The sequence below is a fragment of the Canis lupus genome, chromosome 28 (assembly GCF_003254725.2).
Source record: "Canis lupus dingo isolate Sandy chromosome 28, ASM325472v2, whole genome shotgun sequence".
NCBI lineage: Eukaryota > Metazoa > Chordata > Mammalia > Carnivora > Canidae > Canis > Canis lupus.
Genome location: NC_064270.1, coordinates 8394634 through 8422420, shown reverse-complemented (window position 1 = coordinate 8422420; position 27787 = coordinate 8394634). Strand labels below are relative to the sequence as shown.

Genomic DNA, 27787 nt, shown 5'->3' with positions numbered 1-27787 from the left:
TTCTGCAAAAAATGCAGCTGGAATTTTGACAGGGATGACACTGAATCAGTAGACTGCTTTGGGGAGTACTGTTATCTGAACAATATTAATCTTCTACTCCATGAACATAGAATGTCTTTCCATTTGTTTATGTCTTATACAATTTCTCTCAACAATGTTTTGTAGTTTTTAGTGTACAAGTCTTAGAATTCCTTTGTTAAATTTGTCCCTAATATTTTGTTTTTGATACTATTGTAAATGGAATTGTTTTCTTAACTTCACTTTTCAATTTTTCATGCCTAGTGTACAGAATTACAACTGAGCTTATATCCTACAACCTTGCTGAACTAATTTATTAGTTCTAATGGTGTTTCAGTGGATTCCTTAGGATTTTCTATATATAAGGTCATGTTATCTGATAATAGAGATAGTCTAACTGCTTCCTTTCCAATCTGGATGCCCTTGTATTTATTTTCCTTGCCTAACTGCCCTGGCTAGAATCTCCAGTATGATGTTGAATAGAAGTGGTGAGAATAGATATCTTTGTCTGGTTCCTGATTTTAGGTGGAAAGCTTTCCGGCTTCTCCCATTATGCATTATGTTAACTGTGAATTTTTCATAGATGCACTTTGTCAGGTTGGGGATGTTCCCTTCTATTCCTATTTTGTTGGTTTTTTTTCATAAAAGGGGGCTAGATTTTGTCAAATGTTTTTTCTGCACCTATTGAGATGACCATGTGGTTGTTATCCATTAAGGCATTAATAGTGTATTACTTTGGTTTTCATATCTTTAAAATGTCCACTCAGTTTTACATTACATGTTTAAGAATATCTGAGAAGAACCTTGTACAAGACCACCAGATATTTATTGTCTATCTGCAATTCTAGCCCTAAATTGGACCTGACATTGGACAAGAACAGATGACAAACTGGGACGTGACTGTAACAATGACTTCACATCACAAACACTCTGATATTTTTAAAAATTGTATTTGTTTTAAAGGAAATATATATTTTTAAAATTCATGTTGGACATGCACTCTATATTATTGTTATTATAATCACAATGTGAATTTTTAACCCTTGACGATATGAGTATCAATTAAAACAGCTCTATGACTTAAAACTGGTGCATGTAATTTCTAATTTAGTACATATTACTGCAGAAATGACTTGGGCCAGACTTTAGGTACGTCAAAATCACTTAATAAGAAAAACACATATGGGCCTGGAAATTTTTTTTCCCTTAGAAGGCAATAATAATGGTACTAATAGTATTACTTGCTAACATTTTAATTATCACCATTAGCCCTGTCAGCACCTCTGTGGCCTATGTAAGATTAGTATTCCATTTATAGCCGAGGAAACTCAGAGAGGTTAAGTAACATGCCTAATTATTCACAGGTAGTATGTAGTGAGGCCAGGATTATGGCTCAGACCCATTTGACTCCAAAGTCCATCCTCTTTACCGTTTTTGTTTTGTTTTTTGTTTTTTTTTTTTACTTTGGGTACCTGAGGTTAATTTATGTACATATTCAAACTGTCTATTTCCTTTTTTCTTTTCTTTTAAATTTTTAAAATTTTAATTTATTTTATTTTATTTATTTATTTATTTTATTTCCCTTTTTCAACTGAAATGGCACCAAAACCTGGAAGGTCATAGGATTCACAGTGTCTCACTTATTGACCAAGTACTATTTCTTAAGTACTCATTAAGTACTTCCTATGGGAATTCAATTCAGTAGTGGGTGAGGCTATACAGGAACTGTTTTGTATTTAATTAGGCAGTTATTGGCTTTTTGACTACGTTTGACTATGTTTTATATAAATAGAAGCTATTTATTGACAAAATCAAACTCACCTTAACAGGAAAAAATAGCTATCTATGCCACTGTAGCTAACAATAGATTTGAGAATATTATGATTTGGTGCATTAACATCAACAGAGAGTTGTCATGTAGCACGAGTTTCATAATCTACAACTCTAAGCCCAACACCATGGACTTTCCTGAGTTCTGGCTCAGGGCATTACACTCTATTGGCTTTCCTCTTAACTCTCCAGCTATGGTAGTGGTTTCTGCCCCTTCTTGCAGCCCCTCAGTCTGAATGTACATGTCTCAGTTCTCTGCTTGTCTTTTTCTCTCTCTTCCAGAAAAGCTCACGTCAAGCTGTCACTATCACAGCCAAGCAGATGACCTGCAAATGTCTTTTTCTCTCTCCTCCAGAAAAGCTCACCTCAAGCTGTCACTATCACGGCCAAGCAGATGACCTGCAAATGTACAATTCTAGTTCTGACCTCTCACTCAGATTCAATGCTGGTGCTTTGGGAGCATCTCCTTGAACATTCCAACATCTCAAAGCAAGATATCCAATATGGATATACTTCTCACTTTCTTTTTATGGTACCACTTTCATCTTTCTGGGTCCAAAATCTTGGAGGTGTCTGTTATTCTTTAACATCCTGGGAAGAGTTCAAATCCATTCAACCACCAGTTGTCCCAAGAACAGGTCCCTTCCATCCTATTTTCTTTTTTTTTCTTTTTTCCTATTTTCATTGCTTTCTCTCAGCTACCACGTGGATGTCTGCAACAGCCTCCTGATTGTCCTTAGCTGTAAGACACCAAGAAGAATCCTTATAAAATTCTTCCTAGGCCAACATGTCAGGGGTTAGAAAGGCCATTTGGTCCTGTGAGGTGATGTTCACGATGGCAGTGGGAGGTGGGAGAAAGGTGGAAGCCAGCCCAATAAAATGTGTAAAGAAAACACACAGGTTTATACATATCCGAGAGAAACTTCACACTCCCTTCCTAAGGTTAGTTACTTTCTGACTTGGTATTAAACAGTCATAGGAACTAGAACAGCTGTTGACCTCTCTCCCATGAGTCTGAGCAGCAGAGACAAAAGAGGTGCTGGTGCCTACCGATGGACACAGACAGTCCAGGCCGACCAGCATCAGGTATCTATGACTTGCTGTTGGACTACGGCCAGCTCTCATCCTACAAACCAGGGCTGTAGACATAAGGGCTTTGGGCACGGCACCTTCATTCGTGTGCCTCTTACCAGAAGCATGGGGTAATAAGGAAGAACCATGGGCTTCAGATGCAACACAGGAAAATGCTCAGGTGCCAGGTCTCTGAAGTAGTATGGAACCAAGTTCAAATCCATGCTCCCCACCCTTGAATTGCTTAACCCTGTGATTAATATTTCGGAGCAAACCAGGCCATCTGCTCATCTTCCTGTGAACTCCTAGCTAAGAAGGAGTAAAAACATCATCAAAGATAAGAAAAGATGGGGAAAATAAATTTTCCTAATCTCCTCACAAGTTAAATATCATACATGGAATGAATACTTTGACACACCTCTGAGGTGGGAAGGGGTGGGATTACCATGAGGTTCCTAAATGTCTTCTAAAACAGGGGCACCCAGTTAGCCCAAGCATAGAGGCTTGGGTTTGCGGACTGGGGTAGGCAAACTTGGGGCCAGAAGGGAATGGCTCAGGACAACAGAGTGTAAAGCCACTTGTGATCCTTCCCCTTCCCAATTTCTTAAGTATAATTTAAAGGGGCACCAGTTTATAGCCTTAAGTCTCAGTTTTCTCATCTTTAAAATGGGGATCAAGATCCCACCTCACCAGGTTGTTTCTAGAATTTCATAAGATGTACACAAAAACACTCAGCACAGTGGCTAGGCCATTAATAGAAGCCCTGCATGTTTCCATGTAAACTGTGAGCAGATTATCATATACACTGGGAGTGTGTTGATATTCACTTATTTAGAGGCATATGAGAGTTGGCAAAGGGGGAAATAGGTCTAAAATACACATAAGGCATGTGGCTCCTTCATTCTGTTAAAGGCCCAATTACTCACTGGTCTGTTATTTCTTTCAGGGTGACTTCCTTTTTGTCTACAGTTACAGATATAAATATAAATAATACAAGGAGATTATATTCTGACAGCTGGTGGGTCATATCTAATTACTCTGTAATTTCTTCACCTAAAGGGACCCAACTGGCCACTTCTGTTGTCTTTGAAGGAACAATCACAGACTGAGTGATTTCCCTCTGGCCTCTAAGTGAGTCTTAGAGTCACTGGCCACTAATCGTGGGCATCAAAGAGAACTCCCAACATTTTTATCAAGGGTGATTATTTGAGGTCTTTTTAAGTTGATCTTGAAACCAAATGAGACCAAGGGACTGAGGATGGAAGGTAGGGGAGAAAAGATTAAAGTTGCAGGATTAATAGGTGGCATAGCTAGGACTTGAACTCATGTTTGTTTGTTTGTTTATTTTTAAAAGATTTTTAAAATTTATTTATTCATGAGAGACACAGAGAAAGGCAGAGACACAGGCAGAGGGAGAAGCAGGCTCCATGCAGGGAGCCTGATGTGGGACTTGATCCCAGGACTCCAGGATCATGCCCTGGGCCGAAGGCAGACTCTAAACCGTTGAGCCACCCAGGTGTCCCTGAACTCATGTTTTTACCTAGAATTCTATTTCTTAAAATAATGCAGATACTGGGGTGCCTAGGTGCCTCAGTTGGTTAAGTGTCTGCCTTCAGCTTAGGTCATGATCTCAGGGTCCTGGGATCGAGCCCCACATTGGGCTCTGCCCAGCACGAAGTCTGTTTCTCCCTCTTGCTCTGCTACTCCTCCTACTTGTGCTCTCTCTCTCAATCTCTCTATGTCAAATAAATAAAAATCTTAAAAAAAAATAATGCAGACTCTGCAGTCAGTTTTCTGTGATTTGCTCAGATCAGTGTCCCAGGGTTCAAAGACAGATTCAAGCAGAGTGGGTGAATGGACACCTCTTCTGAGCTGAGGATCAGACGTCAAGGTACTGTGTAATGAAAATTCAGGAGAACATAAAAAAAAAAATACTCTGCCTCCCAGATGTGGCAGCAAGCAAAGAGTGCTGCAGGAGGATGGGGTTTTTGCTCTGTGTAGCAGATGGCTATCTTGCTCCAGGACCAGATATAGACCTGGCAGGGAAGCTCCTGGCCTTCAAAAGGTGAGTTAGCTCTCCTCAAGCAAAGGTGGGAGACAAAGAAGCCATGAGACACAGAGAGGTTCCCTTGAGGAGGCTTTCAGGGAGAACCTTGAGTCTTGAGACTCAATATGAGGGAGGGCCTTGCCCAGCAACAACTGCACTGTAGGGAACCTCATAAACATTGAGGATCTCATCCCATCCCAGACCTAGTGAATCCAAGATTTCAGTAAGTTTCCCAGGGGACCCAGATGCACATTACAGTTTGAGAAGCTCAGCTCTGTCTGAAGGAGTTTCATTACGTGTCAACACAGAAGCATCCAGACATAGAGAGGTTGAGCTGGCTGGCTTTACAAACCTCACCCATGGCCACAACTACAGCCATTGTTTATCACCACAATTATTAATAGTAGTAGCAAAGGCAGTTTACATTTGTATAATTGTTTACAGTCAACAAATCAGATGCCTCTGCAATCCTTTGATTTATAGGACAAGCCTATTATTTCTACTTTGCAGATACAGAAAACTAAGGCTTGGAGAGACTGAATAATCAAATTTGAGGTCCCCCAGAGTGGCACTCTGAAACTACACTTCAAAAATCCATTTTCAACAAAGAAGCCTAAATCGAAGTTATTTTATTATACATTGATCACTTCATAAATACATGGCTTTCCATTAATTTGTACTGAGTAGTAGAAAAGATTAATACTAGTAACTTTTTTTTTTTTTAAGATTTTATTTTTTCATGGGAGACACAGAGAGAGAGAGAGAGAGGCAGAGGCATATGCAGAGGGAGAAGCAGGCACCCTGCAGGGAGGTTCTTTCTCAGTGCTGTGTTCAGAGTCATTGGCACTGGTGTTGGGCCTCCTACACCTTATTTTGCTGTCTCCAGCCCCTGGCAGAGTGCCCACAGAGAGGAGAGCTCAGTAACCATCACCAAATAAATACATGGAGAGATTGATAAGCACAAAGGAGTGTGACACAGCCTAAGATCAAAGAGATCCAAGACCTAGGGTCCTCTGTGAAGAGGTCAGAGGTTCTGGGAGGGACATGGCAGCCAAGTCTGCAGATCTTCCTCAGATAGCTAGTGTAATCTCTCCAAGTCCAGACATTCAGGGAAGAAGCAAGGATAGGAAGAAGAACAGGAAGTCCTACAAGTGGAATCCATCGTCAAGGTTGATCTGGGACCCACTTTTGATAAATAAGCTAGTAAGTCTGTGCTTTGCTGAACTTTGCTATTTTGATATAACCTTCCCTTACCCCTTCTGGTTCCATTTTCCTTCCTTTCTTTTCATCCATCTCTTTCCTCCTCCCTTCCTTCCATCCTTTCTCTCTTTTCCTTTTGAAAGGAAGCATTTGCATTAAAAATTCCAACTTTCTCATGCCTGAGCTAGAGAAGGAGAGGAACGGATTTATCTGTGTATCATTCCACTGTGCAAGCTAGGAAGATTAAAAAGACCTTCTGGGCAGGTGGAGGTGCTGTCTGTGGCTGATGTGGCTTGAAATCATGGGGAGGAGTAGGTATGGATGGGAGAAATGAGCTCTGAAAGCAAGAGTTAGGAAGGACTGTCATCCAGAGCCCTGTCTGCCCCCTCCCTGAGCCTCCTGCTCCAGACAAGCCTCCAGACCAGGGCGCTCCATTTCTCACAGTCCCCTCCATGTTCCCTTGCTCTGCTCCTGCCAAACCTGACCCCTCCTTCTTTGCTGGTCCCTGTCAGGGGACCATTCTACAGCTAAGCCCTTGTTCTCGGTGTTTCGGGAATGTCTTCTTTGTCCCATCTCCATCTTGTTAGCTCTGTTTTTTATTTTTGAGAGTGTGCTAATCACCTTATAGTCATTAGATTCATTTATGGTATACCAGTCTAATTCTCTGAGGCAATTATCTGCATTGTCCCCATTTTACGAGCAAGATGATGATGAAATTTAGGAACAGAGAAGGTAAGTAATCTGCCCTGGGTCACACAGCTTGTATGTGGGTTTAGGTCTGTCTGTCACCAAAGGACACACCAACCTTAGCCTCATATGTATCATGCTACAATGTAACCACAACGAAATCACTAACTCCCGGGGATTAAAAACACTGCCCTTTTTTCACTGTTTTTATCCCCAACTAGAACAAAGCCACAGCCAGAGCTCAAGAAATGTTTCCTATATTGTGCTATATTACAGTGTATTTCCTACAGGCAGACTGGAGACAGCTCTGGTCTAGCTTGAGAGTAGTTCAAATCATGCTTCTCTGGCCTCTGAATTTGTGACCATGGAGGGCTTGGTTCTTTATCTCTGTGCTTGGTTTCCTCACCCTTTGTCCACCTCCATGTTTAGTGGATCACGAATAACAGGGTATTAGGGGAACTGTTTGCTCTTCTTCAACCCCCTCCCCCTTGTCTGTCCCCAAACTGCCCCCAGCAGGCACTGAGGCGACTACTTAGTGAACTAATGAACATTTGTAATTCTCTCTGAATCTGCCTCCCCAGTTTTTAAAAAATCATCGGGATCAAAAAAAGAAAATAAGCCACTTCACAGTTCTGGGGAGTTAGATGTAAAGTTATATGATGCTATGCATATAGAAAACTAACTAAACTTATGCGGCTGGAAAGAGTGACAAAGGATATTGAAAATAGAAATCGAGGTTGGGAACTTAGCAAGACCCTGTCTATGGAAAATGTGAATGCTCTCTGGACCTTTTCCAACCGAGTTCCTGGATATATAACACACTTCCAGAAGATCTAACTTGGGCTTTAAAATCCCGCTAGCAAGGAAAAAAAAAATACTGTCTATGTGATAGGTTCAGAATACAATCCATTTGTGGATGTGCATGTGAGGTGTTAAAATGCTCCAGAAAAGGACAAAGACTTAAGTCTCATCAGACTGGAGCAGAGCAGCTGAAACAAGACCTAACCCCACTTGAAGACCCTTGAGGCTTCCAGCCTCTCTCCTTGGATAACTCTGAAAGGCATCCAGCAAGTTCCAATTTGGGCAGGGGTTTGTTTATTCTGCTTGGTTCAAATCAGGGCTACGGATCCCTAATGGTTTTCATGTCCCTAAAGGTTTTCCACATTTGGGCAAGATCTATGCTTTATGGAAGCCAGAGGAGGCCCTGCTCCCAGCCAGATGGGCTGGGCCAATACACCAAGAGCACTCAGATGCCCTGACTCCAGGAAAAGGTTAGCAGCCTCTCTCCATTGGCACGAGCCTGGAGATTTTCACAGCGGTGCTGTGTTGTAGTAAAAAATGCCTCCATTCTGAACCAACTGTAATTTTTATTACATTTCATCTTTCTCTGTGATGATGCTAAATTTTCAAGACTAGTCTTTTTCCTGTAACCACTGCACTGTGCCAATGAAACTACAAGGGCTAGCATCAGCTTCTGGCTCTTTATTCTGGGTGTGCCATTCCTAATCTGGGAATAATCATTTAGGCTTGTGTTTGTCTCTCTCCTTCCTACAGAGTGTGACTCTGCCTCCAGGCTCTTGACTCCAACATGCTGCTGTTGGCCTGACCTTCCTAATATTCAACCTTCTGACAGTCAATGACGGCTCTCTAATGCTTGAGGTCCAGATTTTCATCTTGCTCTCAGAACTGTAACCACATCTACCAAATGAATCTTATCTCTCGTACCCACTCACTAGATTGTTGCTGAGAATCATTTCCTCATTGTTTCCCAGATACTGCACTCATTCTGACCCTGGAACTTCATCTCATGTGCTTTTCCTGTCTAGAACAACTCCTATGCCTCCCAGGGAGATTCCCCACCCCCACCCCACCCCCACCACCAGAAGCCAGTTCAAAGTCAACCTGTTTGTGTTTACAACTCTTCTCCTCTTTGTCCAAACTTCTTGCCCAGCTTCCTAAACCCATGACCTGAAATCCTCCAGAGCCCGTGCATATCTCAGAATACAACCCAGGGGTCCCAAATGTAGATGCCTTTAAATATCTGGTACTGACCCACATGTTATTATAAACAAATTATAAGCATATGTTCTATAACTATTCTATTATGTCCTATAGCTGTTCTGATGGACAAGAATTTTCGTAGTTCATTTAAAATTCTTTAAAAGATTAAAGAATCCAAAACACTCAAAAGGATTGTTACATTTACTGCAAAAATCTCATTTAATTTTATGCATCTTCATAAATACATACCAATTTTCACCTGGGCATTAATTTCTGTACCAATCACAGATTTTAGACATGCCTCTTAATCCTGGGAATAAATGCTTCACATCTTTTCCTCTCTGAAGGGGAGAGAGATGATGCCAACAAAGAACGAAGTAGAAACAACAGAAGTTTGACAATGCAGGGGAGGGCTTGTTTTCCATGGTGAAATAGGGCTTCACATTTCTCCAGGCTTGTAAATGGTTTTAGAAACAGCCTTCACTTGAGATGGTATAGGAACTTCCCTCTGAGCCTCTACATCTTGTGCTTACTGCAACTATAACATTTATACCCCAAAACTGCATGTTTATCTGTCCATCTCCTCCAATAGCAAGTGAATTTCTTGAAAGTTAAGACTATATCTTATTCAATGTTTTGTCCTTGGGACCTAGCATAGTGCTTCAAACACAGTAAATGCTCAATAAATATTTGTTGAATACACAAATGAATGAATAAATGGCCTGATGCATGGGTCCTAAGGAAAACCTAACTGAAGACTTTACGTAGGGGTGGGCCCCCATGCTGCAAATACCTCCTTTCAAGTGTCCCTTAAGGTGCTACTGCTCTGGGTCTCCAGCCATGGAAACCTGGAGGGTGTCTTTCCTTCTGTGTGCATCTGTGACTGAGCTAAGAGCAGAGCACTTGAATTAAGAACAGTGGACGGCTGACATTCCAAGGTGGCAGCAATCATTACCACCACCATCATCCTCAGCATCAGCATCATTACATTTATTGTGCACATATTAGGTGCCAGCTACTAGGCTAAGTTCTTTATATACAGTATCTTATTTAATTCTCAAAACAACTTTGTGAAGTTGTGCTCTTATTTTCATTTTACAGATGTAGACATTGAAGCCTCGAGAAGGAAAGTCACCTATTCAAGATAACGCAGTGTTGAAATCAAGTCTCAAATCCAAGACAGAATGATGCTCGCATTGCATTTCTTTAAATCAGGAAGCAACTCAGAGGCTGACAATCCTATCAGAACAAAGAAGAGCCTGAAATCACACTAGTCTTACTCACTCTGAGACCCTCTCCCCACCCTACTTCAAAGAAGCCTCTGGTCCTCCCCTCTGTTTTCTCATTTGAATGAGAGCCCCAAATGGTCTTCAGTATGGCAGCTGGCAATAGTGGTACTAGAAATGAGGGGCTTGAATCCATCAGAATCCTCACATAGGCTCCAAAAGTCTCTTTTAAAACATGATCCATGTAGTATGGGCTCATGGAAATCAACATTTGAACAGTGCAGATGAGTAGAAATTGACAAGCAAAAGGCCTCTCTTGGAAGTAACCATTTTTGCTTGTTTCTGTATCTATTCTTGGGCAGTTATGTCCTTACACTAAAGAAAGTTTACATCCCTATTTATATATTCCCTTCCCTTGAAACAAGAATATATTCAATCATCTCAATGAAAGATAAGGAATTGGGACTTAGAAAAATCATCTATTAGGACTTATTCATTTAAAATATTCAGAGTTCAATTTTATTTGAATTTATATTGAATGAGTATTTAGGGGAAGGCTTGGAATTTAATTGCTGTTTTGTCTTTGGGTATAGAGTTTCAAATAACTATCTTCCAAATGAATTTCTGGAACATGGACCATTCTGAAATTCTGTAACTATGACCAGCTCAAATACAGAGACCCCAAGTGGTTACCTGGTGTTGTTGTCCTCACGAATCACCTTTCTTTTCTTTTCCCTTTTTTTTTTTTTTAAGATTTTATTTATTTATTCATTCATGAGAATACACAGAGAGGAGAGAGAGAGAGAGGCAGAGACACAGGCAGGGGGAGAAGCAGGCTCCATGCAGGGAGCCTGATGTGGGACTCGATCCTGGGTCTCCAGGATCACGCCCTGGGCTGTAGGCGGCGCTAAACCGCTGAGCCACCGAAGCTGCCCACCAATCAGCTTTCTGAATTCAAGAATTATGACTTTTTTTTTCATCATGAAGAATTTATTAGTTTCCTATTTTGGAGGTTTTAGCACTTATACTCAATAATTATTATTTAATGAATGCTTAACCTCCTGATTTCTTAAAGTGATGGTGGGTACAGGGTAAGAGTGGGCATATGATTCAACAATCCTATTGATTTTTAACCATTAATAACAAATTGGAAGGATATTTTTAGAGGTAAAATTAATGGTCATCTTAGGCTCAGCTGCCTTTATCTATACTATATCCATTCAATCTCCACATTCTATTAATTTTACCCCTTACATACACCTCTCTGCTGCTTTCTCAGGATTCAGACTTTTTGATACAGTGAAGTTTTTGCACTGCACAAAGGAGCTTACCTGAATGGAAAAGAGGTCTGAAATCCAGCCAGCATGCTGTGCACTAAATGATATGCATGGGTATGAGGCTGTATTACCCTACAGAGAATGGGGAGGGGGCCTTTTTGTAATTTTTACGTGGCTAAATGTGCCAGAAACACCCTACCAAGAAGAATGCCTTAGCAGTATCTTCCTAAGTGCTTCAATTCTCATTTTCCTTTCTCTCCACCCACCTTCCACACCAAGCACACTGACCTGTAGGATCAGAGACTCAGTAGGTTTGGGGGTAAAGCCCAGGAGGCTATACTTTGGACACTTATGCCGGGGTTAAGGATGACACACTATGCAGCCTCACCCCTTACTGTAGCCAGATGGATTTTTCTGAAAACACAATTTGATCAAATCACACCCTTCTTTACTAATCGTCAGCATTTCTTGTTACTTGCAAGGTGAAATTCAAGCTCTTTATCATTAAATACAGCCCCCTGGAGACCTATTTTCTCCCCTAGCCCCAGCCCCATGTCTTCCTACTTAGCCTCTGTACTTCCCAAGCTGCAGCCAGGACAGCCTGGTAGACCAGCAGTTACCTGAACACATTGTGTCTCTTCCTGTCTCATGTCTTTGCACCTGTGTGCCCCATTCCCTATGCCAGTTGCCATCAGCTCTTCCATCTGTCTCCAGCTCTCCCAAGGGAGTCTCCCTCATCAGTCAACACTCCAGAACTCTATTCTAATCCATGAGGGCATTTTGTTCACAAAGCTCAGCTGGGATCCACTACAGAAAGAAGAGGAAATGATGTTATTATGGGGCCATGAGTGAGGAGTGGATGGGCTGGTATAGTCAAGGTGGCTCTGGACCTCCAGAGGCAGTTGGTGCCTTGGAAGGAGAGGGGAGGAATTCAGACAAGAGTAAGGGGGAGCCCCAGAGATAGCCCTGCAACCATTCCAGGGCCCTGGTGCTTAGAATGGCTTGCTGAGACACTAGAAATGGCTTTTGTGCCAGCTCAAAAACTTCCTGAATATATTTGCATTTTTTGAAAGATTTTATTTATTTATTCATGAGAGACACACAGAGAGAGGCAGAGACATAAGCAGGGGGAGAAGCAGGCTCCTTGCAGGGAGCCTGATGTGGGACTCAATCCTGGGACTGGGATCACATCCCGAGCCAAAGGCAGATGCTCAACTGCTGAGCCACCCAGGCATCCCTGCATTTTTGTTTTGTATGAGTTTGATATGTCTCTATAACCTATAGCTTATGATATGTCTGTATAACCTACATATTTGATTCCAAAATTACCTCATTCAATTAAGTGTTATCAAATAGCAATGACATGTTCCTTGATTCTGTGAACACATCCACTACTCGATTCCATGAAAGTTTATGCCAGATGGGTCTTTCTAAAAACCCAATCTGATCAAATCACACCTTTCCTCAGAACCCTCCAGCATCCTTCATTACTGACAAGGTAAAATCTAAGCTTTTTATCATAAAATACAGCCCCCTGAAGACCTAATCTGTGCCTGGTCCTGTGCCAGGCAAAGTGTGTATGGGAGGAGGATGAACATCAGAGCTTATTACTGGAAAAACGTCCAAATAACTAAAACAAGGTGGAGATGTACATTGCCACTGGAGAGCTGCAAATATGTCTCCATCATAGCTGTGATCATGAACCTTAGAGAAGCTTGGTCTAGGTTGCCTGCACACACCAATGGTTGTGTGACATTGGGCAAGTCATTTAACCTCTCTGAGCTTCAGTTTTCTGGTGCTAATAATTTCCTCCTCACAGCATTATCAAAAGGATTGTCTTAGTTTTCTAGTGCTGCTGCAATAAGTTATCATAAATGGAATGGTTTGTAACAAGAGAAATTTATCTTCTCCTAGTTCTAGAGGCTAAACATCCAGAGTCAAGGTGTTAGCAGTGCCATGCCTCCTGTAAGACTCTGGTTGGAATCCTCCTTTGTCTCTTTCCAGCTTCCGGTGGTGGCTGGCAGTCTTTGACATTCCTTGGCTTATGGTTCCACCACTCCCATCTCTGCCTCCATCATCACATGGTGTTCACCACAATGTGGGTATGCTTCTATGTCTCTTCTCTTCCTCTAACAAGGAAAGCCAGTTGCTGGGTTTGGGGCTCACTTTCCCTGAAAATGAGCTCATCTTCACTTGAGCATATCTACAAAGACCCAAACGGGTCACATTCATAGGTACTAGGGAGTAGGACTTCAGCATATCTCTTTTCGGGGACACAAGTCAACCCACAATAAAGACTAATCTAAATAATGCACTAAAAGGACTTGATGCATTGCCTGGAACATGGTATGAGCTCAACAGGCTACCCAGATTCAAGTACTCACACTATCCTGACTACCTCTGTACCCAGGTGCAAGATTCTTAATGTCTCTGGGCCTCAGTTTCCTCATTAGTAAATAGTACCTCCTTCACTGGACCACTGAATAGTTTTCAATGAAATTATACATGCAAAACACTCAGAGCAATATCTGGCACTCAGCAAGAACTAAGAAAATGTAAACAAGTAGTAGTATCGTAATTCTACCTTACTCTAATCCATCGCTATGCCCAATTTTCTCTTTACAGAAGAGTTTAAAATTTCAGAGATAACAGTAATGGGGATGGCATCTTGAGAAAAACAAAACAAAAAACAAAAAACAAAAAAGAAGAAGGAAGAAGGAAGAAGAAGAAGGAAGAAGAAGAAGAAGAAGAAGTCATTCCTCTGCTCTACTCTTCTTCCCCTTCAAAATATCCATAATTGTTTTAGCTTTAGAAGCATCATGTCTCTACTACATTTGAGGTACATGACTTCATTCTTCCCTGGTACTTTGGAAGCATCCCTGGTTATAAGAAGGGGTACAGGGTCACAACCCTCACACCTGGCCATGAAGTGACTGACATGTGTGGGTCATGTGTGGTACTTTTTACTCTGAGGTTCTACCTAGGAGGGGAAATGCACTCCTCGGTCACATCTGAGCAAGTTTAGGTCACACCTAGACATGGAATCACATTCGTGGCTCACACTCAGGCACAGAGTCACAGTCCTGGATGACACCTGACTACTGTACACCGAAGGCATAGGGCCTTGTCCTATACCCACCAAACCTACCCCAGGAGCTACAGATCCTGCCATCAATTGTGTAGCCCAGCACTTCATGAATCTCTTGGCAGGTAGTAAGAGCTACTTCAGTAGACCTAATATTAAATTTTCTCTGGAGTGAGAAATTGAAGATTAGTTCAAGTTGAAGATTTCCAGATGTAATCCTTTGCATTCTTCCCAGAGGTGATATGGCACTTGGCCACGGTGAATGAATACTTTCTAGTTGATTAACTGGTATAGAAACATACCCCAAATTACATGAACACATACCAAGAAAATAATTTCAAGGCCACAAAACTAATAAGTCAGAGGATTTCTTTAAATAAATCTGGGAATGAGAAATATGCATATGCCTTCCTCTGTTTGGTAGGCATGGAAAGGGTAATTGTTTTGATTACGAGGAAGTCAACAAAGACAGTCTTTATAAATTAAATTATTTATGAGGTACAGCCACATAGTTCAAATGTGTGTGTGTACTCTTATTACAACTTCTTGTTTTTATCCTTGAAGATATTAATTTTAGAAAAATACACAAATAGAATATCCTTATTGCAATAAAAGAAAAATTTATTAGACCTTTCTATCAGAAATAAAATATTGTCTACTTTCAATAAGAATATTAAGTATATAAGGCATTTTTGTTTTCATATTAATATTCTATTTACACTCTATATATGACCAATAACTTTAATAGCTATTCTCTACATACACACATACTCAAACTGGTTAAAATGAACAATGGAGTTTTCTTTTCTACTACATAATTTAAATATGAATAACTAAGCATTGTCCTGGTTATATGTAAATACTTAATTCTTAAATTTACAAATTTACTTAGCAACAGTTTGGGAAGGAAAAAATGAGTTTAATGTACCAAATTTATTATATTGGCTGGTACAATATGCACATTGTACAATATGCACATTTGAAAACACTTAGCTGCCTTCTAATGAAAAATCCTTTCCCTTATCACTACTTTTTCTAATTTTACTATCAGCATTTTACATTAATATCAGTGATCTCACTTTTTTCTCTCCCTTGTTACTTTATCTTGCTTTTTGTAATTTTCAGTAGATAGTACATATAAAAAAATAGAAACAAAAGCAGGTAATGGGTTTAGAAAGCCTCCTGATTATTGACATCAATAATTCTTTTGGCTGTCATTGCTACAGGTGGTTGATCCTGAGATTCTAGCAAGGTTAATGGGGAGAGGGAGAAATGGACCTAGACCAGAAGTAGATGGTATAAATGCTCCATTTCCCATTTGGAGATAACACACCTTTGATATCCAGGGCATATTCTTGCTAATCAATGCTTCATATCAGAAAATGTTTCTTGTTATTTGGCAAATTTTTGACTTAATAGATCATCCTTAGTGATCCTGAAGGCAGGAAACCAGGAATGTTCGTCTCCTGACTGGTCTTTCTAGAGTCACCTGTATCATTGGAGGTGTGGAAGCTCAATGAGATGTTGAAGAGTTAGCAGAATCCTGTAGTCTGTGGTAAAGCTGCAGGGCTGCAGAACTCTGGCCAATCAAGCCTTGAGTCACCAGTTCCTGACTTGTGAATGCCTTGTGACTGGTGAACAACTGATTGGACATTTTCTCTTCCTATTTTCAACTACTGCAGGCTCCAAACCTCATCTTGTAATCACAACCATTCCAGAAGACAAGTTGACATGCTTCCACCCCACCCTGGATGTTCACATGAGAAGCTGTTTTCGTATTTCCTTTTTCCAGAACCTTGATTCTAACATCTTAATAAACCTGGGGACCAAAGACCTACATAACATCTTTGTCCTCTTTTTAAAATATTTTATTCTTTTTTGAGGGGGAGGAGAAGGAGGTTTAAATACATATAAAATGTAACATCGTAACCACTTTTAAGTGTATAATTCAGTGGTATTAGATACATTCATACTGTTGTATAGAACTCTTCATCTTGTAAAATGGAAACTCTATACTTAGTACCAATGACTCTTCATTCCCAGCCCTTGGTCTTTATGATGCTGACTGTTCTAAGTGCCTCATATAAATGGAATCAAACAGTACTTGTCTTTTTCTCTCCTTTTTCTCTACCTTTACCCAACCCATTTAATCTACTTCAAATATGACCTTTCTCATGGAAGAAGTCATTCTTTTTGAATCTATTCCTTAACGTTTTCCTCGGGGGTTAAGGGGGTGGGGAATTAAACCCTGCCCTGCCTCTCTTCTCTTTTTCATTCCATTTATAAGCCTCCATTTAAAAAGTGGGGAGAGTAAAGTCTTGGGATAATAATTTTCTGATTCTTATATATAGGTATGAGTTTTGAAATGTGATTAACCAAAAAGAGAACTAGATGCTAATATCTAAAATTTCTAAAATGGCCCAAAGTTCTTTTCAAAATCTTCATAGAAGTTTCAATTTAACTGTGTTCACCTGGACTAAATGTATTTCCCTTACACAAGAAGTTTCTTTCAACTCATTTGTATTGCTTTTTCTTTGGAGGCTGATTCTCAGTATTCCAGTACTAGTGTTACAAGAGAATAAAGAGAATACACTTCCATGGGAAGTCTATAGATTTCAACTGTGTTGTGGGTTAAAGAGGCTTTTGAGGACTAGAGTCAACCAAATCACAATGTTTAATACTGTGTCGCTAGTAAAGAATTCTAAGCTCCACACAGCTCCTGAGAAAAGAACTTCTGGAATACAAGTTATTTATAAAATGGGACGGAGTCTGTGTTATATACTTCCCAGAGATTTTCATTAGTAATACAGAGCTGAAAGCTGTCAGCCAACTCAATGCCACAGGACACACAATGAACAATAAAAGAATCAGACAACCAGGTTACAGTGCCAGTGTGTCCACCAGACCTCCTGCTGGAGTATATGGCCAACAGAGGTCAAGACTCAACTAGTCAGTATGCTGAACCTATAGATTCTATAATCATTCTATGATTCTGGGTCACCTGGGTGGCTCAGCGGCGCAGTGGTTAAGTGGTTAAGTGTCTGCCTTCGGCCCAGGGCATGATCCTGGGATCAAGTCCCACATCCGGCTCCCTGCATGGAGCCTGCTTCTCCCTCTACCTGTGACTGCCTCTCTCTCTCTCTGGTCTCTCATGAATGAATAAATAAAATCTTAAAAAAAAAATTCTATGATTCTGAATGCTGATGTGGTTTTTTGGATATATTTTCTTCCACTGCATGTTAAAGAAACATGTTTCACTATGGCATGTATAGACTCTGAGGACCCCACAGGAGAAGGTACAGAAGTTGTAAAAGTTTCCCAAGAAAACAAGTCAGAGCTACAAGTAAGCCTGGAACAGAAGCCAACCAGCTAATTGTATTATTCAGCAGAAGCTACTTACAGAGGGATACCAAAAACCATTAAAGAACTACAAAACAGAAAGTTAAAGAAACTCCCAACTCTTGTACAAATTGCCAATTTAAAGATAACACATTAGCAGATGGGCCAATGAATCTCTGAGCTAAGAATATTGATCAAAAAGTTCTGATCTGGGGGTGCCTGGGTGGCATCTGGCTCTCTGTTTCAGTTCAGGTTGTGATCCCAGGGTTGTGAGCTCAAGCCTGTGTCAGGCTCCACACTCAGTGCAGAGTCTGCTTGGGACTCTCTCTCCATCTCCCTCTAGCGCTCCCTCCCTCCTCTCTAAAATAAATAAACAAATCTTTTAAAAAAATGTTCTGATCTGAAGGGAGAAGTACAGATAGCAATTGAGGTCAAGTTACTATCAGGGCAACAGACATATTAACAAGCAGCCTCCTTTTTTCCTAGAGGTCTGTATAAAGCTGGAGGCAGCTGCCTTAGTTGGTGAGTCTGAGATCTGTCCCTTTGCAATTAACGGAGAAGAAAGAAAGTGGCTTTTACTGATGGTTGTTTGTTTGTTTGAGGTCTCATGTTTTGGGCCATGCCATTTGTCATAAAGAACATTAACTCCCTCTCTAAACTCTTTGAACTACTGGAGGCACTTTCACACTATTTAGCACTTAACTCTCTCTAGTCTTATATTATTCTTCGAATACTTGGTGCACACAACGCTGGCCTCCTCATTAGGATCATAAACAAGTTAAAGGCAAGTAAACTGACTTGTACGTCATTAGAATCTTCCATATACCTACATTGCTGGGCACAGATGGGGTATCTGAGAAACACAAGTTGATTAACTCACAGGATGAGGTCCCATAGAGTCACAAGCCTTGAAGCAACAATAACTCGGCATACCAATCTCAGCCCAACTTTCTAGGAAGAGCATGGATGGAGAATGGAAGTTTGGCAGTCATCAGGAGCTACAATAGAGTAGAGAAATCCTGAGTCCTGTGCATAGAGGAAACTGCTTACCATCTAGAGACTATAAAGCTCCATGGCAGCAGGAACTGTTTTTTCCCTACCCAGCACCAAGCACCTAGTAGGAACTCAAAAAACATATGAAACCCTTTGGTCACTTGGATTAGTGTTCCCACAACTTATGTTTTCCTTCGTTCATTATTTATAACCAAGCTGCAAAATTAAAATGGTTCCAGAAAACAAACCTACATGGTACCCACATGGTACACAGGGAGGTGTATACTTCCCCTTGAGCCTGCCCAGGTGTGTGTGGTGTGGGGTGGGAGGGTGGCCAAGAATTGAGGAGGAAGGCCACTGGCTTGCTAGCCATAGGTCTGGGGCTTGCTGTGGAGGGGCAGTAGCTGCTCTCCTTGAGAGAAATGGCCGGATGTCAGATCAAGCTCTTGGCAGCCCCCAGGCAGTGGAACGTAGCTTTGCATGGTCCCCGTCTGGATGGCAGCTTCCTGCCAGGGAAGACTGCCAAGCGGGTTGTGACAGCTGTGCAGTGCACAAATCTCCAAGGTTCTTTGGTACACTGCCATTTCTGACCTGCCTGTCTGCTACTCGTGGGAAGTAGCTGGGAAGTTCTGGTGCTGAAGCACCTCATTTTCCATTGGCTTTCATGTTTTAGCAGGATGCCTGACTATCCTTTTTTTAAAGATGGGAATCATTGGAAGATGGCCTTTAGCTTTTCTGGTCAACACGAACTTATTGATTCTGTGTAGAAAGGACTACATTTTGCTCTGTTCCATCTCAGTGTTGGTTTTCACTGTGACCACATGACCACACTTGTTTTTAAGCATCTTATCACATCTTATCACATCACATCTGTCATAGACCACCACTAGGAGAAACGCTTTGTCTGAATAGTTTCTTTTTGATTAAAGATAATCTTGTAATCAGTCATACTGCTTTTGAAAAAACAATCTCAAAATCTTAATGCTTATTGTTTGGAATGTTTATACCTTAAAGGATTTTGATAAAGGACTATCTTTTTTATAGCTTATGACAGTGGCAAACTTTATTTAAAATTGCCAAAAAGTAAACTCAATTTTCCATGAGGAGATGCATAAATGCTAACTTAGATTCCTTTCTGCACTGAAAGGGTGGAAAGTGAAAAGTAAATCTCAGACATTACCTTTTAGCATCATTCGTCCAGTGGATCCTCCAAAAGTACTGAGTAGGCCACTTCTCGCTCCTAAAGATGTGGTTGCTTCTAGGAGCGAACCCGTGATGTACTGAGATATGGACGTCCTCTGGAGGGTGGCACGATACTCACATATGGTGTCTCGGACACACTGCTTTAGGCATGGACCAACACTAATCCTTTCATGGGCTGTCTTGGAGGCTGGGAGCTTGGTAAAGTAATGGAGAAGAGATCCAATGGTATTTTCTATTTCTTCTTCCCTTCTCACTGCATTGTAGATCTGTGAATAGCACAGAGTACAGGAAGTATTAATCTAGTTTCTTAGAAAAGCAAATTAGTTTGTTGACAAAATGCCAAGATGACTTATTAAGAAAGAAGGCCCAGTTGCTCTAAGCACAAACACTCTTGAGCACTGGACTCATGCATTAACCTGAACATTCTACAGACACCATTTATTTGGAAAAGCTATGTGCAGTTATGAAATCGGCCATTCAAACAACTCTGCTATCAAACAGAACACTTACAAGTAGTTCCAACCAAAAATATATTCAGCTCCAATTTCTCCTCCTCCTCCTTGGCAGAGCAAAGCTCTTCTGCAGAGTGACAAAGTCAACCTTTCCTTTTTGTCCTTTTGAACTCTCCTGAGTGCCTGACTGCCACAGGTTTGTCTGCCTCCAAGGAACACTTGAGCCGGACATTCATGAGGAATCTTTTTCTCTCTGCTCAAAGTGCAGTGAGGATGAGAAGTTCAGGGGAAGTAGAAGTTCTATATTTCTCTCTTGGGCATAATCCTTCAGCCCATCAGCTTGGTTCAAAGTCTTGGAATCCTTTTTCCTCTTCATTTTGTCTCATCTTCCACATCCAATGAGTTGACAGATCCTACCCACTGTTCTTGCTCTGTCTCTATCACCATCCTGATTTCCTCTCCCTTTTATCATCTGAATTCACCAAGAATTATCTCACAGAGATTGTACAGTTAGGATAGGCTTCCAATCATAATTCCAATACAGTTGTTCAACATGCATTTATATAGATCCTGCTCTGTGTGAGGCAGTGAGCTGAAGGATGTGAGGCATGTACAAGAAGTAGCACATACCTCTTGTGCTGAAAAACTGCACAATCTAATTTAGAAGATGAGGCCTGAAAATTATGAGGTTCTACATTATTGAAGAGAGGTTCTGGGTTTTGTGAAGGTCTCTGGGAGGCCTGAGACTGCTGGGTAGTATATAAACAACAGGGAAGAAATAGTTAATTTAGTTTTCTGATAGTGGAGTAAAAGTGGACTATATTGGGTTATCTCCACCTTGAGCACCTTGCCTTGTCATCCATTCATCAAATCAACAAGTATTTTATATTTATATACCAGTTATGCATCAGGTCTAAGTAAATAAGACAGCTTTTCCCCTCAGAGAGTTCCAAGTCTAGTAAGAGAGACAGAGAGATAATCAAAGAGCTCATAGCAGAGTGAAAATGGAGGTCAATCCCCCTAGTGACATCAGTGAGTACCCAAGGAAGAGAAGACCCTCACATGTCCTCCGGGCTGTGCATGTGCCCCTGTCATGCACAAACCTCCAAACCTCACCTTAACCACAACCCACTGGTTCTCAAGAGGATGCCCACTGGGCTGTGCTAGGTCCTTAGCAGATCCTAGAATATTCCCAGAATACCTCTCATATTCAAACTGCACTGACTCTCAGTAGACTTCTACTCTGCCTTTTGCAGTCTACTAATATATACTTGCCACTTGAAGGGCAAGTATGAATTCTTTCCTTTCTCTGTCATTAAATTTCTGGTGGCCAGTGTAGCCATGGAGATGGTGTGCTGAGACAGAAAAAGCCCAGACTTTTGGGTCAGGAATGTGGGGTTGTACTGCTGGTTCTGCCTTGACCAGCTAAAGAGAGGGCCATAAACATGAACAATCTGACTTGAATGTTTAGAGAATGCTTCCTCTTCTGTAAACTGGGGATACTAGTGCCCCTTCTTAGAGAAATTGGGGGATTCACCAAGACAATACATGTAAGTGCTCAACCTAGTATCTACAAATGGCACTGATTACTCTAAGCAAGAAGAGAATGAACTCTTCTATCCTCAGGGAATAGCAGCAGGTGGTTGCAGAACAACAGAGCATAGTCTATGAAATTCACTGTGATGGGGTTATACCCTTGTTCTTATGTGCTGCTGAATAATATCATCCTAACCTTATTTGGGTGTATTGTGAGGGTAAACGGGGGTTGAGAGTTGCACAGCTCAGGACATGCCTTTCTTCTCTCAGTTCCCAATCATATAGGCAATCTCCAACACACTAAGTCTCAAACGAATCCTTCAGAAATTTAAATGCTCTAGAAATTCAGAGAAAAAAACTGTGAGGTTTGATGGCTAAGGAAGGCTTCTGAGGAAAGCAGATTTGAGCTGTGCCTTGGAAAATAGGCACAGCTCTAATCGGAGCAGCTGGGGAAGGCAACTCACAAGGTAAGCAAGGGTAAAGAGGCTGGAAAACAGAAAATGCCCTAAGGACAGAGCGCAGAGCAGGGTATTTAGAACAGAGAATAAGTATAGGACATAACAGGGGAATCAGAAATGTCAGTTGGCCTGATAAAGGAGAACCTTGAATGTCAGGCAAAGAGGTTTAATCCATGAGAAGTTGGGGACCCCTTTATTTTTTTTGGTTTATTCATTTTTTTTAATAAGTTTTTTTTTAATTTATTTATTCAGAGAGAGAGAGACTGAGAGGCAGAGACACAGGCAGAGGGAGAAGCAGGCTCCATGCAGGGAGCCCGACGCGGGACTGGATCCTGGGTCTCCAGGATCAGACCCCAGGCTGCAGGCAGCGCTAAACCGCTGTGCCACCAGGGGTGCCCTGGTTTATTCATTTTTATCAGAGGAATGATGCTAAAAGGCTTTTATTTTACAAAGTTAAGATGCTGATGGTTCTTAGTTACTAATGGGTTTACCTACTTTTTTACATGCTAAGCTGCTCCACTGGCTTATCATGCCTCATTCATTACCTTATGCATTCCAGTTTCCATATCACTCCTCCAGAGAGTCCCAGTGGCTCACTCATTCAGTCCCTTATACAGCTTTCCTTAAATGTTTTCCCCAGGTCATTAGATCTAAAGGAACTGTATGAAATGACTTCTTGATCACTGAAACAGTACCTATTTCTCCTTTTGAAGATTTACATTGCATATTAGGATATTAAAGACAATGAAAAGGGTCAGAGTAAAGAAATTGATTTTCTGGAGGGTATTATGCTGAGTGAAGTAAGTCAGTTGGTGAAGGACAAACATTATATGTTCTCATTCATTTGGGGAATATAAATAATAGTGAAAGGGAATATAAGGGAAGGGAGAAGAAATGTGTGGGAAATATCAGAAAGGGAGACAGAACGTAAAGACTGCTAACTCTGGGAAACTAGGGGTGGTGGAAGGGGAGAAGGGTGGGGGGTGGGAGTGAATGGGTGACGGGCACTGGGGGTTATTCTGTATGTTAGTAAATTGAACACCAATAAAAAATAAATTAAAAAAAAAGAAATTGATTTTATTTTGTTTAACTGTTTGGAGTATTTCTCATGTTACTTGCCCATGGCTTGCTTTTTCTTTTCTTTTCTTTTCTTTTCTTTTCTTTTCTTTTCTTTTCTTTTCTTTTCTTTTCTTTTCTTTCTTTTCTTTTCTTTTCTTTTCTTTTCTTTCTTTTCTTCTCTTCTCTTCTTTTCTTTTCTTTCTCTCTTTCTTTTTTAAAAACACAGCCTGTGAATGCAGTGTTGTACCAAATAATCTACTTGAATCAAATGATCTTTTTTTATTTTCATTTCCTTGACCTCTGTGAAATCTCTGAAATAGACAATTTTCCATCTTTCTTGAAGTTCTGCCTCTCTTATTATCTCATTGCTCCATCTCTGCCTTATTCTGTGGTTCCCCTTCCTTCTTGGGCCTTTAGGACAGCTGTTATACAACAGAGATGCCAGTCAGCGCCTGATGTACGGGGTGACACATTGGCTGGCCATGGGTCAGATGTATCAAAAGATCTGTTTGATTTGACACATAGTGTTTTTTTTTTATTTATTTATTCATGATAGATATATAGAGAGAGGCAGAGACACAGGAGGAGGGAGAAGCAGGCTCATGCAGGAAGCCCGACGTGGGACTCGATCCTAGGACTCCAGGATTGTGCCCTGAGCCAAAGGCAGGCGCTAAACCGCTGAGGCACCCAGGGATCCCCGACATAGTGTTTTAAACTCAGGAAAGTGGGGTGCCTGGCTGGCTCAGTTGGTAGAGCATGCAACTCTTGATCTCAGGGTTGTGAATTTGAGCCTCATGTTGGGTTGTAGAGATTATTTAATTAGTTAATTAATTTTTTATTTTTAAAAATATTTTACTTATTTATTCATGAGAGACACACACACAGAGAGAGAGAGAGAGAGAGAGAGAGAGAGGCAGACACACAGGCAGAGAGAGAAGCAGGCTCCATGCAGGGAGCTTGATGTGGGACTCGATCCTGGGACTCCAGGATCATGCCCTGGGCTGAAGGCAGGCACTAAACCACTGAGCCACCCAGGGATCCCAATTATTTAATATTTTAAAACATCATATCAAATCAGGAAATTTTACATACACATTTGAAGTTACAGCATTTCCTAAAAACTAGAACAATCTGGCAACACTAAACATTCCCGTGCGGTGTCAAATGGCTAGACCTTTCCCTGTTACCTGAGGCATGAGTTCTCCAGTTCTACCCCTCTCTAGTGATTACATGTTGCCAATATCTGGTCACTATTAGTATATAAGTGTGTGATCCCTTGCCTTAATGGGACATGAACTTGGTGTAACTATATACAATAAATATATACTGAGCTCCCGTAACATGTCCTCTGGGTGTTCTTCCCTTTGCTAGTTGCCAAGGAGACAAAGTCACAGTCTCTGCTTTCAAGGGGTATTGCATTTTACCATATATATATATATATATATATATATATGTTATGTATTTATTTATTAATCATTCAGCATCACCATAAGTCACTTGTTTCCAAATCCTCAAATTTCTCTGAAGAAATAAAGATGAAAAGTTCTAGAATAAACTCCACACCACTGCTAACACTCCAACCACTAAAAACAAAAAATAATCAGGTTCTACCAAGAACTGGACTAACACAGGTCAGCCATAACAATACTGGGTAAGCTTTAATAAGGTGTCTGTTGGAAGAAAGCTGAAACATGGATGAAGTGGTGACAGATATGACAATGCTCAGGGAACATGTTAAATTCAGGCTATAACCTCTTATTAGATCATCCACTTAAAAAAAGAAACAATCATGGAAAGTCCTACATATGTAGAGTGGGAAGAGGATGCAGTATAGAACAGTCATTATGAATATGGATTGAAACCAACATACCAACATATGAATGTTGGTTTGAATCCTTGCTCCCTTGCTTCCCAGTTGTGTGACGTTGGATCAGCTCCTTTGTCATTCTGTGTCTCTGTTTCCTTTTCTCCAATATGAGGATATAATAGTATCTGCCTCATAAGGTTGAGGTAAGGATTACAAGCTTTTTATAAATACAATCAATTAGAATAGCACCTACCACTTAAAAAATACTCAACAAATATTGTTTTTTTTACAACGATGGTGACAATTCTGATCATGTTAGACTGTAAAAATGGCCATAAATTATTTCTTTCACTGATTCTGAGCCAGCCTTGTGATTTGCTTTACCAATGGGAATTTAACAAATGTGATGCATGTAAAGTCTTGAAAAATACTTGTTCTTTGGACCTTGCCCTCTTGTTGCTTTTGGGAACTCTGTAACAACTGCTATGTGGAGAAGCCAGAACTAGTTTGCTGGAAGATGAGAGACCATGGCCCAGTTACTCCGGCCAGACACATGGCGAGGCCATCTTAGATCCTAGCTCATCCAATTGTCAGTCCAACTGTCATCATAGATACATGAGAGAGCCCAGCAGAGATTAGTCGATCCAGACTAGGTGAGCTATCCAGATAAATCACAGAAACACAGAGCTAAGTAAATGATTGTTGTTAAAAATCTCTACATTTTGGGAGTGCTTTGTTACAAAAGTTAACTGACACAATGATGGTGTGTTGGGTACAATGATAAGTATTTACTTACATGAGATTTGAATCTACACACTAAACCTGTGAGGTTGATTTATTTTGCAAATAGAAATAGTAAGCCTAGAGAGATGGAGAAATACAGCCAACTTCATCCAGTTAGTAAAAGGCTGAGCCAGGACTGAAATCTGGTTTGTCCAGCTCTGTGGTCTGGCTTTATCCATTGCACTAAACTTGGTTACACCAAAAGCCCAAACAGCGGGATTCAAGAAAATATTGTTATTTGGCAAGATATTTAAGTGGTGTTTATAATGCTGTTATTGTTTTGATTCATGATAATTCCTTTCATGGTCACCCTAAAACTACTTTTGAAAATAAGCAAGTTATTATGATTAATGAATGACCAAATATGCTTCCTTTATATGGAGATTTATAGTTTTAGAGTACAATGTAAAAAAAAATACATAAACTTTATCTCACTTGATTAATATGATATTAAAGGTGCTGAAAACTAGACACCACCACCCTGTATAGGCCAATATCTTTTTTGAGATAAAATCAACATGTCACAACACAGCATCTGAGTTTGCCAAACAGGTATGTGTCCACTCATTCACTCAACAATTGATTTATATTTATTAAGCACATATGTTAAGTCAAGCCCAATTACTGGGTATCCAACAGTGAGCAGGAAGAGCTTCATCTTAGTGTGCAGACAATACATATGTGGGCCAAACAAGTTAATTAAATGCTGAAGACTGTTACAGTCAAGATATATTTTGAATATAGATTCCACAGGACTTGCTGAAGTGTTGGGAATGAGGAAAGAAAAGGAGTCGAGGTTTTTACATTGGGTCATTGTTAAATTCTTAGAGATTTAAGATTTACATAGATAGCTATATAGATCAATGTTGCCAACAGCACCCCTCATGGCTCCGCGTGACAATGACTGCGGACTGTGAGTGGATTTTTTTTCATGGAGGTACACTATCCCCTTTATGCCAAGGTGCTACCTTTGAGCAGGATGACCTTGATATTATGAAGTTACTTGCAGAAAAGCAAGTAGTGCTTGGACAAACTTAAGAAAACATTTGCGCTCCTTATGACTCAAGAAAGAGATATACCTTGTAGAAACCAGCACTGGGACGCAGAGTTCAGAATTAAAACAAAATAAAAGAAACATCCAAGACTGAGGAGAGCTGGGGCAATTCAGATAAGACAAAGCCAAAGACTTTGGTGCATGGAAAGGCATGAAGAAGCCAGATATACCACATCCACAGCACTCACCCAGGAGAGCTCCTTCTTCTACATAGCTACCAAGAGCTTTGTCTCAATTTGACTTCTACTGGGATCAAAGAGGGTACTGGTCAAGGGGAGTAAATTTCATAACTTGCTCTGCTTTAAAAGCTATCTTTCTGGGGTCAGAGTTATGGAAAATTATGATGTTCCTAGATTTGATGGCATATCTTCTGAAATCTTTCAACAAGAAGAAGGCTTGTTACTTAGGTATCTATCGACCATCAGATAGTCGATATATCAGATAGATATATCTATCATATCTATCTATGTTGTAATCACAGCAACATTTACTGAGTGCTTAAAATGAAGTGGGTACTGAGCCTCGAGCCATGATTTCATTAAAACTTCAGAAGAGCTCTAGGAAGAGAGATTACCACGACTTAAAGAACCAGTATGCACAAAGCTAGGACTTAGCACTAGGATTCTCCATCAGTGCTACTAACCAGTTAGGGAATCCTATA

At 40.6% G+C, this 27787-nt stretch overlaps 1 protein-coding gene across 6 annotated transcripts in view; it reads right to left on the bottom strand.

The window, feature by feature from the left end:
- Positions 1-27787, bottom strand: part of PLCE1 (phospholipase C epsilon 1) — a 321105-nt gene that overhangs the window by 147629 nt on the left and 145689 nt on the right. For all 6 annotated transcript variants that reach the window (XM_035708087.2, XM_035708091.2, XM_035708088.2 and 3 more), the window contains exon 3: positions 19955-20243. In XM_035708087.2, coding sequence (XP_035563980.2) covers positions 19955-20243 — 289 coding nt within the window. The remainder of the gene's footprint in view (positions 1-19954; positions 20244-27787) is intronic.